The sequence below is a fragment of the Equus asinus genome, chromosome 25 (assembly GCF_041296235.1).
Source record: "Equus asinus isolate D_3611 breed Donkey chromosome 25, EquAss-T2T_v2, whole genome shotgun sequence".
Lineage (NCBI taxonomy): Eukaryota > Metazoa > Chordata > Mammalia > Perissodactyla > Equidae > Equus > Equus asinus.
In genome coordinates, this window is record NC_091814.1 from 20,452,995 (window position 1) to 20,470,743 (window position 17,749).

Here is a 17,749-nt window from a genome sequence, read left to right on the forward strand (position 1 = left end):
TACTTACAAGGTAGCAAATTGAGGTTGCTTGCTCTTCTTAAAGTGATGAGTTAAGATCAAGGTCCCAACAGATGAACAGCTGTTACTGCAGGTGACTGTCAGCATCAGGCCCTGGGTTTCTCATTCAGAATGGAGTGAAACTGAGCAACATGGAATTTTCAGAGGAAGAGCTGTAACTTGAAGCTTGTGAATGTCTATATTTCACCACTAGGTGTCACTGGGAGTTAGTTTCTGAATAGACTGAGGAGTATTCAAGTTTTCCTACAAAAAAAAAAAAAAATGATTGATTTTTGAGTACATATTTCTAGTTTATTTGCTTATTAAAACCTGATAATATCGGATACCTCTTGTGTCCTGCCGCACATCTTCTCAGCCCACTTTTCCCCCCAGCCATGGCGAAGGCCAGTGCTAACAGAACCTGACTTGTGCTGCGCTGCTTATCTTTTGCGTTTTTGCACAAAGGCGTTTCTCAGGATGTGGTCGGGAGACCTGAGAAACTGCTTATCACTGTGGATGCTCAAAACTGCAAGAGCAGGGGAATTTACACCCCATGTAGAAATCCTTGACTATGAGGGGCCGGGGTCATGGATATCTGATCCCTCAGTGGACAATACTGAGGCATGATCTGCATGATTCATCAGATGGTTCCAATGGGATCAGATCCGGGTTTTCCATAGTGCTGACCACTCTGATAACGCATCATTGTATTGGCTTTCTCTCCTTTCCTGCTTTGCTGTTCCCAGAGTCCCACTCCTAATACCTGGTGTCATGTCCCCAAATGAAGTCTTACCTATAAAGCTCCCCAAGTCAAGATAGTTTACTCTGACTTTCTCTCCTTTCCCGTTTTAGTCTAATTTCTGGAAGGAACCTAAGCATAACCCACTCTTCTGAGAAAGAATATTTTCAGTACCCAGAAGTCTCCCTCATGGCCCCTCTTCCCACTCAACATCCTATTCCGTTCTAACAACTATTCTGATTTCTATCACCCTAGATTAGTTTTTATTCTGTTTTTGAACTCTACGTTACTAGAATCAAAAAGTAAGTCCTATTTTGTGTGCCTTCTTGCATTCAACATTATGTTTGTGAGATTTACCATGTTGGGGTGTGTAGCAGTAGATCATTATTTTTCATTGATCAGTAATATTCCACTCTGTGAATATAGCACAATTTATCCCTTCTACTGTAGATGGACTTTGAATTGTCCCCAGATTTTAGCTATTTTGAATAATGCCGCTTTGAACATTTTTGTACCATCTTTTTGTGAACTTGAACACATTTCTCTTGGGAATATACATGGAAATGGAATTGCTGGGTCACAGGTTATGCATGTTTTTTACATTTTTTTCTTCTTCTTCTCCTCAAAGCCCCCCAGTACATAGCCGTGCATTCTAGTTGTAGGTCCTTCTGGTTGTGCGATGTGGGACACTCCCTCAGCATGACCTGATGAGCAGTGCCATGTCCGTGCCCCGGATCTGAACTGGCAAAACCATGGGCAGCCGAAGCGGAGTGTGTGAGCTTAACCACTTGGTGATGGGGCATCCCATGTTTTTTACATTCAATGGACACTGGCAAACTGGTTTTCATAGTAGTTATACCAATCTATATTCCATCTTCTCCACATCCTCACCCAGATTTGATACTATTAAGTTTTTTGATTTTAGCTATTCTGGTGGGGGTGTAGTGTATCCAACTGTTGTTTTAGTTCATATGTCCCTGTTGACTATGGTACTTAAAATATTTTCATATAACTATTAACTATTTAAATATATTCTTTGTGAAGTACTAGGTTAGGTTGTTAGCTATTTGTGTGTGTGTGGCCTGGGAGGGGGGTCAGTCTTTTTCTTATTGATTTGAAGTTCTTTGTAATTTCTAAATACTAGTCCTTTGTTGGATATACATATTATGAATATTTTTTCCCAGTCTTTGGTTTACTTTTCACTCTCTTAAAGTTATATTTTGATGAAAAGGACTTCTCTTTAATGGGATACACTTTATTGATGTTTTTCTTTACGGCTATTATGATCTACTCCTGTGAATTGTTAACTCCTACTCCAAAGTCATGATGTATTCCCCTTAATTTGTGGTTCTCAAACTTGAGTGGGCATCAGAATCACCTGGAAGGCTTTTAAAGCACCGACTTTTGGGACATACCTCCAGAGCGTCTAATTCTTTAGGTCAGGGAAGAGGTCTAAGAATTTATGTTTCTTACGACTTCCAGATGATGTTGATTCTGCTAGTCTGGGAATCACACTTTGAAAACCATTATACTATTTTAACTTTGATAAGCTTGACTAATTTAGCTTTTATATTCAGATCTACAATATAATTGGACTTGGTTTTTGTGTGTAATTGGTGTAAAATTTTATCTTTTTCAATGATAGTCAATTGACTAATACCACTGATAAGCAGTACCAATTATGTTGTAATTAAATGAACACATATATGGACCCGTTTCTGGACTCCTTATTCTGTTCTTTTCTTCTATAATCTATCTTTGTGCCAATGCAATGTAATACAGTAATATTAATCACTTTAGAGTTATAATAAATCTTGATAACTACTGGAGTAAACTTTTCTACTTTCTCCTTCTTCTTCTTCAAGTGCATCTTGTGAAAGAAGAGGAAAAATAAAATAGTCCTCCTTGGGCTTAATAAAGAAAAATTTGAATTACTTATAAATTTTAGAAAAGAGATTATTTTTTTTTTTTTGAGGAAGATTAGCCCTGAGCTAACATCTGCTGCCAATCCTCCTCTTTTTGCTGAGGAAGACTGGCCCTGAGCTAACATCCGTGCCCATTTTCCTCTACTTTGTATGTGGGATGCCTACCACAGCATGGCTTCCCAAGCACCCAGGATCTGAACCGGCGAACCCCGGGCTGCCAAAGCAGAACATGTGCACTTAACTGCTGTGCCACCAGGCCAGCCCAGAAAAGAGATACTTTGAATATAAATATTAGGGCAAAAATTATTAATAAGAAAAGAGTACAAAATACAATACTGTTTGGAAGTTAAAGGTTACCTCCATAAGCCATATCAACTGTCTCTGAAGTCTAGATGTTTGTGAGACACCTTTGTTAAAAAAAACATGTCTGAAAGACAGGAAGACTTTGAAAGGTGAACAAAGTGATGAAGCAGATTTTGAAAAGTGAAAATACTCAGCATTATGAGCTGAATTCTTTCTCCCTGAAATTCTTATGTTGAAGCTATAACTCCCAATATGTCAGAATGTGACTGTATTTGGAGACAGGGCCTTTGAAGAGGCAATTAAATTAAAATGAAGCCTTTAGGGTGGGCCATAATCCAATCTGGATGGTATCTTTCAAAGAAGAGGAAATTTTGACACACAGAGGCACCACGGGTGCACGTGCTCAGAGGAAAGATGATGTGAGGACACAGGGAGAAGATGGCCATCTATAAGCCAAAGAGAGAGGCCTCAGGAGAAACGAAACCCACTGACACCTTGATCTTGGACTTCTGGCCTCTAGAACCATGAGAAATGAATTTTTGTTGTTTGAGTCACCCAGTCTGTCCTTCTTTGTTATGGCAACCCTAGCCAACTAATGGATTTCCTCAGAATGATTAGTCATTAAGCAAGGTAGGCAAGCAAACAAGCATATAACAGGTAGCGCAGGATAATATTAAACATTTAGGCAGCATTTTCAGAACATATTAAGGAAAATCAAAGTCTTCTTAAAACGGTTTTTGTAGAGGATGCTTTTAAGGAGGCCTTTGAGTAAACACATGGAAAAGAGTGTCTTCACCTACTTTCTATCTGATAATAAAGACCCTGACAAAATAAACCAGAAAAAATAGCAATATTGAATGTAAATGTCCAAGAAGAGGTGCCTACTAGGTGTGTTAATTATTCTCCTTATTATCTAGTGATTGCTAGAACAGGTGAGAACTATTAAGCAGCATGGCCAAAAGAATGTTCTCTGACTCTCCCAGAATTATCATTAGCTTCTTACTGAGGAGTTAGGAGGAGTTGATATCTAACACACAAGGTGGTATATGTGGTGCTCATTATGTAGCTTCAGTTTCCTTCCTTTTTGATATCTTCATAAATATCTGTGTTAAGAACCACTTGAAATATTCCCATGGATATATTCTCACTGCCTTGGTCCTACCTGATTTTTACAGCCAATATTCTGGTGCTCAGAGTGAGCAAGGCCATGTAAGCAATGCAAATATTGATATGGTGGATTTAAAGAGGCACTTTCAATCCCTGTACTTTCTCTCATAAGAGAATTATCTCACTCTCCATTTATGGTTGGTTATATGTTTCATTCTCTAGAGTTTGTGATTCTTCATAACCTTAGGGTTTAGCACAGCCCTTGGTGTTTAGTAGTGTAGAGGAGGAAGAAATTTTCCTCTACCCTTCTAGGTTCTTCTGGCTGGTTTAAGAATTAAATTGACATGAGACAGATTAACAAGAGAAAATAAAATAAACTTTAATAATGTATTTACATGAGAGAAACCCAGGAAAACTGAGTAACTCACGAAAATGGCCAAAGCCACCACCTTAAATATTATATTCAACTGAAGACAAAAAGAGGACATTGGGGATAGTAGTTCAAGACTTCAAGGTGGAGGATGGCAATTCAAATGGAGATGGGAAAGCAAGTGTTTGTTAAACAAATGTTTGCCATGCCATGTAGAAACAATGGGACATGGAGAGGACTCTGATCTCTAGGCCCTGCTGTCTCCCCACCACTCTTTGCCCATATTCTATGTAGATATCCCTGGTGATAGCTCTGTTCCTGTTACAGGCCATTTATATAAATCTTTTTAGGCAGTTAAGGGAGAGGTTACAAGAAAAACTTGTTTAGTTTTTTGTTTCTTAAAAACAATATTCATGTTAAAGAGACAAATTTTGGGATGGCAAATTTTGTTCGCCTTCAGTAGACATTGATGGAATTATTACTTAAGAAATAATTGAAATCTAAGAAAAAGGAATTTTGCTTTAAGCTGATGCACATTCTAATTTACTTACACATTTGAGTTGCTTTCTTCTCTATGAAAAATGAAGATTATTTTCCAAAAAGATTAATTTTCTTTGGTGCTTTGGTCTTCCCTGAATCTAAAGATTTATAGTTTTCATTAATTTTAGAATATTTTCAGCCATTATTTCTTCATATATTTCATCTTCTGATTATGTGTTTTGCCTCCTAATGAAAATCTTATTGGGCTTATATCAGATTTCATTTTAGTCTTCATATCTCTTAACTTCTTTGTTCATATTCAATAACTCTCTTGCTTTATATTGCATCGTAAGAAATTTTTCAGATCTCTCAATTTAGAAATATTTTTAAATCGCTTTCTCTATTTGTTGCTTAACCCATCCACTGAGTTTTTAATGACAGTGATTAGATTTTTTATTCCTAGAGGCTTAAGATGCTATTTGAAAAAAATCTCCTTTTTTTTTGATCATGTCCCATTCTTTTCTGGTATTATTTCTTTTTATATCTTTAAGCTTTTAAAATATAATTTCCTCTATGTGTGATTTCTTGAAGGTCTACCCTATTATTTGTTTTTCTGCCAACTTTCCTTCATGATGAATTATTTCTCTCTGTGTTCTCTAATTTGGATTGTGGCCTCATATTAGGAAAGGCTTTATGTGTGTGGATCCTTTGCAGCTTGTGCTGAGGGGTGCTCTCTTGAGATTAACTTTCTTTAAATTTCACCAAGTGTCACAGAGGTATTACAAACTTGGAATAACCTTTTATTTTAATTTGTTGGATTGTGTATCCAGGATCACACAAGTAGAATATTTTCAAACTCCAGTCTCAGACTTGTGATTAGTAATTCTCAGAATGAAAAATAAAAACCAAACCTACATTCATTAAATACACAGACAATCTTCCTCCCCTCTACAATTGAGTGAGTATTTTCTTGGACTAGATGAGAGTGTAGCAGAAGCCTCAGTTGCATCTTTCTCCTTGTTTGCTTGCTCTCAAGGCCTTATCTCCTGATCCAAATGACCACAATAGTCAAACCCCTAAGGAACCTGTACATACATCCTATGCCCAATGTCAGTTCTGCTTGCCTCTCTGGGTTCTTGTTTCCTCTTTGTTTTATTCCCTAGGGGATTTCCCTAATTTTGTTGTGAATGCAGCTCTGCATTTAAAAAGAATTAAAAGACATTTTTACCTTGCACTTCTGGGTGTTTATATTATATCTCTTTTCAAGTTATGGAGTGTGCTATCTTGCAAGAAATAGAATCCATAGCTGTGTTTTATATATTTACACACAGGAATCCAAGGGCCATGTGATTAAATGAAGCCTTAGATAAAGTCAGTCAGGGTGGAGGGATTGAGATGAGATTGAATGGATAGGGAGTATGAGAAAATGGAGAGGAGGCCCTAGGAGCTGAGATGAAGGCTAAGTGGAGAAAGACTGGGAAGACATGGAAAAGTGGGAAAGAAGGAGGCAGAAGCAGTGTGGGGAAAGTGAAGAAGACACGGGTGGGAAGGAAAGGGAGCCCATAGAAGTAAAACACATAGAAAGTTATAGCTAAAGTGAGAGTAGAAAATATTCAGTTCTTTTAACCCAGTCATTTTACAGATAAGGAAGCAGACCAGAATGCTGACACGATTTCTCCGATTCACTGCATCCAGCAGTTGTCCCATCCAGAAACTCATCTTGACTCTCATTTCAAAGCTCCTTTTACTGCAAAAGAATCGTTGTGAGAGACAAGAAGCATACAGACCAGATGGAGGAAGAGCTGCTAGAAGCTAGAAAGGTGAGAGAACAACTTGAAGCTGAGTGGGACAGGAAATGAGAAGCTCGGTAAAAGGCACATGGTTATAAGAGCAGTGGATTTCTCTAGCTGGGAAGTTAAGGTTTCTGTTGGTGGTGAGGGGGATGTCAGACGAGTGTGTGGGACTGTGTGGGGAGAGGAGCTCACATCTGGGTTCTGAGGAGATCTTCCTCGAAGAGGGAGGAATTCAAGAGCTATGATGGTGTGCTTGCAGGAACAATAAATAAGAGCTATTAGAGGGGCTGGCCCCGTGGCCGAGTGGTTAAGTTCGCGCGCTCCGCTGCAGGCGGCCCAGTGTTTTGTTGGTTCGAGTCCTGGGCGCGGACATGGCACTGCTCATCAAACCACGCTGAGGCAGCGTCCCACATGCCACAACTAGAAGGACCCACAACGAAGAATATACAACTATGTACCGGGAGGCTTTGGGGAGAAAAAGGAAAAAAAAATTTAAAAAATTGAAAAAAAAAAATAAGAGCTATTAGAAAGAACATGAGCAAGTTTGTGGCCTGAGCACCAATGAATCAAGAAGAGGGACCCAGTGATGTCTGGTGACACAGGGAAGAATGTTGGACTCCCATAGGATAGCTGGGATACCCCGGTGGTTAAGTTCTAATCATGGTATATCCCACCCTGCCCAGTTTTCTCTTCTGGGTTTTCCCATGTCTGGGAGCACATGATTATCAGTGACCTGTATAGCCGTCTCCTTATATCCTCATTCTTTTTTATTTTTAATCCTGGTCCTGGTCACCTCCACATGCCCCCATTTTATCTCTTGTTTTTTGCTTCCAGTTCTGCCCTTTCTCACTTCTCTCAGTTATTAATATCCATCAGCTCCCAAGAAGCTGCTTTCCTTTCTCCTCTTTCAGATCTTGTCCTTCATCCACCATAGCAAGTGTACACTCAGGAGTGAAGCTGACTGGGAAAACTTCAGATCCACAATGGGATCATCACTCAAGTACCAGCTACTTCCTACATCCCTGATCAGGATTAAGTCTACCCACAGGAGCTGAGCTGAAGGCTCTGCTCCACTTCTTTTTGCAATCCTCCTCCTCCTTCCCTCAGCCTCCTCTTCTTCCTCTTTTGTTTCCTACTTTCCTTCTCCTCCTCCCTTTACTTCCCTACTTCTCCTCCTGTCCCCTCCTCTTCCTCTCCATCTATTCCTTCCCCTTGTTTTTTTCTCCCCCTCTTTGATTCCTCCACCCCATCCTGTATCTTTTATGCCCTTTGGTGTCTCTATCTCACAAACTTTTGGTCTCAGAACTCCATCCCTTATTTAGTTAACTCTTCTTTCTCCTTTCTACCCAAACCCAAATTTCCTCCTCTTTCTTTTCTCCACTCTACACTCAAGGGTATAAGCACTAGTGGCTACATAATTTTAAGGTCCAGTGCAAAATGAAATTGTGGGGCCTCATACTTCAAAAGCAAAAAAAAAAAATACTTTAAAGGTACTAAAATGTAAAACGTTTTCTCTTCCTTTTATGTCTCTCTCTTTCAGTCTGTCATGGTGTTTTGTTGTTATTTTGTTGTCATTATTTCTTTTTTTTCAATTTGCTAATGTTGCTCTCCCTTGGGCATAGTGATTTATAGGGCAGATACTCTTAGGTGTCTGTGGACTCCACTCCTCTTGCTTTTTGTGTGTGTGTTTAATAATTTTTGGTCAAAATGCAGACATCTTGTGTAAAGTAATGGACACGGAGGTAAATAGTATTTTTGAGGGGGGTTCTGGAAGTGGGTATGCCTTTTCTTTTGCTAAGCACTGAGTGTGGGGTTTGAATCAGTCTAGTCAGGAGTTAACTGGGTTTGTGTTTTGTGGGTGTTCCAATGGTCTTCAAATTCCTCCAGCATTACTTTGTTTGTAGGGTAGGGCTGTCTCCGAGGGGTTTTTCTTTTTTTCTTTTTTTTTATTAATGTTATGATAGATTACAACTTTGTGAGATTTCAGTTGTACATTTTTGTTAGTCATGTTGTGGGTACACCACTTCTCCCTTTGTGCCCTCCCCCCACCCCCCCTTTTCCCTGGTAACCACCGATCAGATCTCCTTGTCAATATATTAACTTCCACCTATGAGTGGAGTCATATAGAGTTCGTCTTTCTCTGACTGGCTTATTTCGCTTAACATAATACCCTCGAGGTCCATCCACGTTGCTGCGAATGGGCCAATTTTGTCTTTTTTTATTCCTAAGTAGTATTCCATTATGTATATATACCATATCTTCTTTATCCAATCATCAGTTTCTGGGCATGTATGTTGGTTCCACATCTTGGCTATTGTAAATAATGCTGCGATGAACATAAGGGTGCAAGGGACTCTTGGGATTTCTGATTTCAGGTTCTTAGGATAGATACCCAGTAATGGGATGGCTGGGTCATAGGGTATTTCTATTTTTAACTTTTTGAGAAATCTCCATACTGTTTTCCATAGTGGCTGTACCAGTTTGTATTCCCACCAACAGTGTATGAGTGTTCCTTTTTCTCCACAACCTCTCCAACATTTGTCGCTCTTGGTTTTGGATGTTTTTGCCAATCTAATGGGTGTAAGGTGATATCTTAGTGTAGTTTTGATTTGCATTTCCCTGATGATTAGCGATGATGAACATCTTTTCATGTGTCTATTAGCCATATTCATATCTTCTTTTGAGAAATGTCTGTTCATGTCCTCTGCCCATTTTTTGATCAGGTTGTTTGTTTTTTTGTTGTTAAGCCGTGTGAGTTCTTTGTATATTATGGAGATTAACCCTTTGTCGGATAAGTGGCTTGTACATATTTTTTCCCAATTAGTGAGCTGTTTTTTGTTTCAATCCTGTTTTCCCTTGCCTTAAAGAAGCTCTTTAGTCTGATGAAGTCCCATTTGTTTATTCTTTCTATTGTTTCCCTCAAATGAGGAGTTATAGTATCTGAAAAGATTCTTTTGAAACTGATGTCAAAGAGTGTACTGCCTATATTCTCTTCCAGAAGACTTATTGTTTCAGGCCTAATCTTTAGGTCTTTGATCCATTTTGAGTTTATTTTGGTGTGTGGTGAAAAAGAATGGTCAATTTTCAACCTTTTGCATCTGGCTGTCCAGTTTTCCCAGCACCATTTGTTGAAGAGACTTTCTTTTCTCCATTGTAGGCCCTCTGCTCCTTTGTCGAAGATTAGCTGTCCATAGATGTGTGGTTTTATCTCTGGGCTTTCAATTCTGTTCCATTGATCTGTGGACCTGTTTTTGTACCAGTACCATGCTGTTTTGATCACTGTAGCTTTGTAGTATGTTTTGAAATCAGGGATTGTGATTCCGCCAGCTTTGTTTTTCTTGCTCAGGATTGCTTTAGCAATTCGCAGTCTTTTGTTGCCCCATATGAATTTTAGGATTCTTTGTTCAATTTCTGTGAAGAATGTTCTTGGGATTCTGATTGGGATAGCATTGAATCTGTAGATTGCTTTAGGTAGTATGGACATTTTAACTATGTTTATTCTTCCAATCCATGTGCATGGAATGTCTTTCCATCTCTTTATGTCGTCGTCAATTTCTTTCAAGAAAGTCCTGTAGTTTTCATTGTATAGATCCTTCACTTCCTTGGTTAAGTTTATCCCAAGGTATTTTATTCTTTTCGTTGCGATTGTGAATGGGATTGAGTTCTTGAGTTCTTTTTCTGTTAGTTCATTGTTAGTGTATAGAAATGCTACTGATTTATGTATGTTGATTTTATACCCTGCTACTTTGCTGTAGTGGTTGATTATTTCTAATAGTTTTTCTATGGATTCTTTGAGGTTTTCTATATATAAGATCATGTCGTCTGCAAACAGCGAGAGTTTCACTACTTCTTTGCCTATTTGGATTCCTTTTATTTCTTTTTCCTGCCGAATTGCTCTGGCCAACACCTCCAGTACTATGTTGAATAGGAGTGGTGAAAATGGGCACCCTTGTCTTGTTCCTGTTCTGAGAGGGATGGGTTTCAGTTTTTGTCCGTTGAGTATGATGTTGGCTGTGGGTTTGTCATATATGGCCTTTATTATGTTGAGGTACTTTCCTTCTATACCCATTTTGTTGAGGGTTTTTATCATAAATGGGTGTTGGATCTTGTCGAATGCTTTCTCTGCATCTATTGAGATGATCATGTGGTTTTTGTTTTTCATTTTGTTGATGTAGTGTATCACATTGATTGACTTGCGGATGTTGAACCATCCCTGTGTCCCTGGTATAAATCCCACTTGATCATGGTGTATAATCTTTTTGATGTATTGCTGTATTCAGTTTGCCAAAATTTTGTTGAGGATTTTTGCATCTATGTTCATCAGTGATATCGGCCTGTAGTTCTCCTTCTTTGTGTTGTCTTTGTCAGGTTTGGGCCAGGAGTTTTTCTTAATGTCTGCTTCCCCCTCAGATTTTGGTTTATCCTTTGTTCTGTGCCTTAAGAGGAATTATCTCCATACCCTTGTTCCTCTTCCAGCAGCAAGGGCTCTTTTGACTTGATGCTTGCTAACCTGCTTGGGAGAGGGAGCAGGGTCAATTATCTTTGTTCTAGTTCTGTCTCATTCTTAGGCAAGTGCTTTGTTTTGTAGGTTGGGGTTGGAGACTTTAAGAGTTCCTGCCTTTCTCTCAGTAGTATGGAACCTCTTATAAGTCTAGGACAATAAATTTACAATCCCTTCCCCATTATTCCCCTTCCCCCAGCTGCAGGGCACCTTCACCTGTGCCTTAAATGCAACAGGGCTTTTTGCCCTTCCCCCACCAGGTTAAGGCTTTTTTCTGCATGGGAGCTAGGGGAGAGAGATCTGATTGAGATTTCCTGCCTTTCTCATGCGGTAGCTGCTTTCATACCTCAGGCTTGCACCACAGGAAAAATTTCTCTGGTCTACATCCTTGCATCCAATCTTTCAGGAGGCTCTGGTGAGGCCTATGGAAAAAAGCCTACAGATATAAGTGAATTTCCTGTGTCTGTGACTCTCAGGGGTTCTATGTACTCTTGTTAGTTTTCAGTAATTTGTTAACAATTTTAGTTGAATTATTCTTACTGGCTTGTATAGCATCTGACATCTGTCTCAAGTCAGCAAGGGTTTACATCCCCTGTTTCCTTGGAGGAATCTGTCTTTCCTTAGATTCGGGGTTAATTGGTTGCCTTGATATTTCAGCTTTATAATGGATTTAACAGAAGTTGCGATTTTGAATAGTCAGCTTTTTAAAATTGTAAGTATTGGGGTGAAGTTCTTTTTAGCTTTCTATGTTCTTGTCTTAACTTTCCAAAAGAATTATTTTCTTCCTTAAATTAGCCTGAGATAATTTCTGTTTACTTCTGTAAACCAAGAAATAACAAAAGAAACAGTCCAAATACATTTATCCAGATGATACAAAGCACAGAAAAATATTTAAGAGCCTTTAAATAGTTATAAACACAATGAAAGAGGAAGGTCAGCATGTCCAGCAGAGACCAGCTTATGAAAAGACAAGCACAGAACATCCAAGCAGGACCAATAAGAAGGGAATTTGGATAAATGACTCTAGAATACTTTATTAACTTCACTTCCCACCAGTTCTCACTAGTTTCTTGTTATAAGGAATAGATTTACAGCAGGGTCCTCTGTGTAAACTCCATGTTTGTTAGCATATGATTTCATCTGAATTAAAACTGAATAAGATTCTAATTTCACCAAATAGGGTTGCAAATAATGCTTTTTGATGTCTTCAAAAATTTTTATGTTTAGGATCCTCATAATTCTAAAAAATAATTGGATGCCTGAACTGAATTTATTCAGTCATTCAAAGCTATTCATTGAGCACCTACCGCTTGCCAGGCACTCTGTTAGACGCTGGGGATCCAGTACACTAGGAGTATTGATCTAACACCCCCAGACAACCACTTAAGTCAAGAATCTGAGTGGACAAACTTCGGTTAAGGGTCACCATTTTAGAAAGTATTGCTTCGAGTAGGCAGTCTTTCTCTAGAGAGTGTATACATTATGAGAAAACTCAGCAAACCAAGATTTATAATTCTCTGTTTAAGTGTTTTTCTTCCCAAGTAGACTAAAAGCTCTTTGGATAAAGTGATCACATTGTCAATGACCATATGGTCATGACTATAGCAAGAAGTTTGGATCCAGCAGGTGCTAAGTGAATGACTGGTGAGTGAATATATATTTCTGCAAGTCAAACGGAGGGTTTTTTTTTTCTTCATGTTTTTCAATGTTCCTGTTGTCTCTGTGATGGCTACTGGTTCTTCCCTAAGAATAATGGAGAATTGGTGGTACTTTATATTGTTTCACAGGGCAATCATATGGATTCTGACGAAGAAAATAAAACAACATATGAGAAGTCAGAAAAGCAAATGGGGTGGGGTGGGAGTGCCACAGGGGAAGAAAATATTTGGGGAGTATTCAAAAGGGCAGGAGAAGGACAGAGGGACAGAAATGAGCAGGAGGATGAGAAGATGAGGTAGGTGCTGGGAAGCAACTTAGTTTTATGCTTTTATTGTATGAGTGAGAAAAAAAGCCCTAGAAGTAAAGCGACTTTTCAATGCCACACAAGACTTGTTTCACAGAGTTGACTTGGGGGAAGGTGAACCTGATGGAAGCTCTTGACTCTTCTTGAGAGAAGCTGGAAGCCAGAGAGGAGAGTCAGAATTATAGGGGGAGTGAGTCTGAGTAGGCAGTCCACAGAACTGGGAGGGCAAATGAGATTCTGAGTAGGTGGTCCAGAGAACTTAAAGGGGAAATGAGAGTCTGAATGAGTGGCCCAGGTTTTAGGGAAGGAGTAGATTTTCTTCATTGCAGACAACGATTCAAGGAAAGGTTTTTCTGTTGGTAGGAGAAGGAAGTCAGAATAGAGGTATTGCAGGGTAGGCTTGTTTAGAACAGAAATCAAAGACCAACTTTTTTGAGAGAAACAAATAACATCTGCAAGTAAAATATGTTCCTGCAACTTCCATTGCTAGCAGTTCTCCTCTCAGATGTTGACAGTAAAGATGGTAAGAACTCTGGCAACTGCCCATTTGGGTGCAAGAGGGTCTGTGTGTGTGTGTGTGTGTGTGTGTGTGTGTGTGTATTCATGTGTTTATATGTAGTAGATTTTCCCCAGCATATACCTGGAGAGTGAGAATGTCAGTTTTGTTCCATTCTAAGTGTCCCTGACCAGGTCCCTGTGCTCTTCTAAAGGTTGAATATAAAGTGTGGGGCCCTAGGGTACGAAAATGTCTCCTGAGATCACTATGTCTTCCTTTTCCTTCAGATTCTGAGTTTCCTTCTCTGTTACCTTGTTTTCTCCATTCTCTCTCCTTCCCAATGTCTGTTTTTGCCCTCCTTTTTTCTGTTCCTTTTCCACAGACTTCCAGGAGCCAGTCTCCTTCCAAATCATCCAGACTTCATCCTTTTACAACCGTTCCTCAGTACAAAAACTGGGCTCAGGTTGGTTGAGTGACTTGCAAACTCATGGATGGGATAGCAACTCTGGCACTATTATTTTCCTGTGGCCCTGGTCCAAGGGCAACTTCAGCAATGAAGAGATGATGGAAGTGGAAAAGTTATGCCGTATGTTCTCTGTTCGAGTAATTCAGGCAGTTCACAACCATGCCAATCAATGGAAGCTTGCATGTGAGTTAGGTTCCCTCCATGAGGAGTGAGGATATGAGTGGGAGGTGTGTGTGTCTTAATGAGATTTTTATTCCTCTTATTCCCCTCTATTCTGAAGCATACAACTCCCCTTCATAAAACTGCAATTATATGCTTTTGGGCAGGAGGTATAACCCAGACCCTGATACTTCAAAAGCTTCAAGTCTCCTGCTGCTTACAAACTCCTCTCTCATTGACTGCAGGCTGGTGCCTTATATTTTCTATTAGCAGTCTCTTGTGACCATGCCTTTCCCTGGCCTTCAACCAGGTACTCTCAGCTTCTTCACTTTTTGATTGATTCCTTAAAGTGTGATTTTTCTCCCCCATTCCATCTCTTCAGCAATTTTTGTTGATATATTCATTGTAACCTATTGCATTCCATTCATTCTAGATTATTATAACGCCAACTCTCTCACACTCAGTCCTACCTTATTCTCTTACCTACCCTATCTATGTTGCCTTCTTTGAACAATTTGGCCACTTCTTCATGGAAGTCATTTGTCTTTTGTCTCTTCCTCTATCTCCAGCTACCACTAATTCCTCTTTGTCTGAACCTCTGCTAAAACCAAACTTTGCTCCATTCCCTCAAATCTTCTAAACTTCTCCCTTCTGCTCATATCATCTTTTACTTCCATTCCTTTCATTTTTCACTTCCTCTTTCCACTAATTCTCAACCCTTCTTCCCCAGATCCTTTTGAGGTACAGACAGCAGCAGGTTGTGAGCTGAGTTTTCAAGAAGCCTCAATAGGCTTCATGCGGGTTGCTTATCAAGGATCAGATTTCATGAGCTTCCAGAACAAGTCATGGTTGCCGTCTCCAAAGGGTGGAAGTAGGGCTCAGGATGTCTGCAGACTATTCAATTCACATAAAGTTGACCTGCAAATAACAGACAGATTCCTCAGTGACACCTGCCCACGTCTCCTTCTGGGAATTCTTGATGCGGGGAAGGCAGATCTCCAGCGACAAGGTCAGTCCTGTGCCGTTCCTCCAAGGCTTCTTTATTCTGAAATCATACTTTTTCATCATTCCCTTCCCAAGAAGGTGCCAAGAGGGAAAGGGAATAATGGATGACAGATTCCTAGGGGTGGGAAAGATGTGTCTGTCTAAACTGATGTGAAGATCTGAACCTCTAAATCTGTGTTAGAGTTCTCATCTGAATATCTTTCCTGTCCTCTGCAGTAAAGCCAGAGGCCTGGCTGTCCACTGGCCCCAGTCCTGGTCCTGGCCATGTGATGCTGGTTTGTCACGTCTCTGGCTTCCACCCAAAGCCCATTTGGGTGATATGGATGCAGGGTGAGCAGGAGTATCCGGGCACTCAGCAAAGTGACACCTTGCCCAATGCTGATGGAACATGGTATCTTCAGAAGTCCTTGGATGTGGAAGCCGTTGAGACAGCTGGCCTGTCTTGCCATGTGAGACACAGCAGTCTAGGAGGCCAGGACATCATCATCTACTGGGGTAAGAAAGAACTGGGGTGCAAGCTGTGGATGGGAGTAGGTGGTCTTCAAATATAGCAGGAGAACCAGATGAAAAATTTGGGATTCTAGGGACTTCAGACCCAAAAGAAATAAAAACAAGTTATCCAAGAAATATAAAAGTGGAAAATGAGGGACCTGCTGATGTAGGAGGACATTGAAGGTTAAATGAAGGATTCATCTCTGAAAAGGGATGAGTGAAGAGATAGGAAGAAAGGAGACTGGTGGGGATGACACACAAACGAACAAAGGAAGGTAAGGGAAATGCAGTAAAATGGGGTGGATTTGAAATGACACCCTTGTATGCTTCTAAATCCACAGAACATCACAACTCCTTGGGCTGGATCTTCTTGGGAGTGATAGTGTCCCTGGTACTTCTGACAGGTCTTGCATTTTGGCTTAGGAAGCGCTGGTAAGTTCTTTGTATCCATCCTTCCTGCCCTTTGCCCCACTCCCTGACTGTCTTCTCATCTTTTTGTTTTCTTTCTCCTTAGTCTCCCTCCCAGTCCCCTTCCTTCTTACTGCTCACTTCTCACCTCCACCTTCTGCATAGTGACTTCCATATCTGTTGTTGTCAGGACACACTGTGAACCTCCAAGAAATCTTATCCTTTTGGAATGAGATCCCTGCAGCCCAGGTGCTCAGGATGTACTTAAACCTGACAAGGTGATGACATCTGCTCAACTCTTCCTATACAACATTTTTTGTTCCTTTTTATTTCTGCTTAATGATCAGTTGTCAGTATAAGCCAGATGTAATTTTGCAGGATTTGTTTTTCTGACCTGGGTTCTGGGACTTAAAATTCATATTATAATTGTGAATGGATAAGATCTCAGCAACACCTACATATTCAAATATCAATGGGTCCTCAGGCCCATTTCAGATGTTACTTCCTCCAGAGGGCCTTCCCTGACGCATAAGTGTAAGCAGTCTCTGCCTTGTCTGATCTCCCAGTGCACTTGAACTGTACTTTGCCAAATCTAATCCTCACTTCCTGCCCTTTGTTGCAGGTATTTAAATCCCTTTGCCCCTTATAATTTTGAAGCTTTTTGAGAGCAAAGTCCATGTCTTTTTAGTATTTATATCCTTGGCCAATTGTCTTATTTGCATGAAATATGTTCTCAATAAAAATCTGTGTTGAATTTACAGAAAATTTACAGTCTTTTCTTATTCTTTTCATTCCTGACATGTCAGTAGTAGTTAAGACATTTGATAGTTTTGTTAAAAGTCTTCTCACTTGGCCAAAGGAATCAGACTTTCCTTATTCCTTAGTGACTTCTCTGAGGCCCTGAGGAGAAACACAATGTTGCCTTTGACCATTCTTACTATTTAACTATAGAGACCTATTGGAGTGAAACAATTGGTCCCAATATTCTAAACAAAAAGAAGAAAGCAGGCTGTAAGTCCTTGCTATTCAGTGTGGTTCAGGGACATGCAGCAGGGTTATCATCTTCCAGCTTGTTAGAAATATAGAATATTTGGTCTCAGACCTACTGAATCAAGGTTTACATTTATCAAAATCAACAGGGGATTCATAAGTGCATTAAAATTTGAGAAACACTGATATAGGTGATGCCTGAGAGGTAGTAGTGCAAGTGTCTCATGGAAGAAAAACAAAAAAGATTAAGAAAAGAGGACAAGAACTTGTCAGCCTTGCATAGCACCCACGTGATTTTTGATTGGATAACTCCATCCTTATTTGTAGTCCTGGACTCTGACCAGCCTAAGGCAATCATGAGAAAACATCTTTGACAGTGTAGCAGGCTAAAGGATGAACAGGTAACCAATAATTGAAGTCAAATTATGATATAGATCCCACTTGTCATTGCTCAGAATGATGGCTCAGGACTAGGCACCAGCTCTAAGGTGGCACAGTTTATATGAAGCCTGATTCTTGTGTTTGATGGTAGAGGAAAGAGATGCTCTGTCTTGT

General features: G+C 39.9%; 1 protein-coding gene across 1 annotated transcript; it reads left to right on the forward strand.

The window, feature by feature from the left end:
• The first annotated feature begins 13,466 nt into the window (after positions 1–13,466).
• Positions 13,467–16,965, forward strand: LOC123275593 (T-cell surface glycoprotein CD1a-like). Its single transcript, XM_044758078.2, has 6 exons — positions 13,467–13,701; positions 14,057–14,323; positions 15,030–15,308; positions 15,521–15,799; positions 16,138–16,228; positions 16,395–16,965. The coding sequence occupies exons 1-6, from the start codon at positions 13,644–13,646 to the stop codon at positions 16,435–16,437; spliced, it is 1,017 nt and encodes a 338-aa protein (XP_044614013.1). The 5' UTR covers positions 13,467–13,643; the 3' UTR covers positions 16,438–16,965.
• Positions 16,966–17,749: the final 784 nt, after the last annotated feature.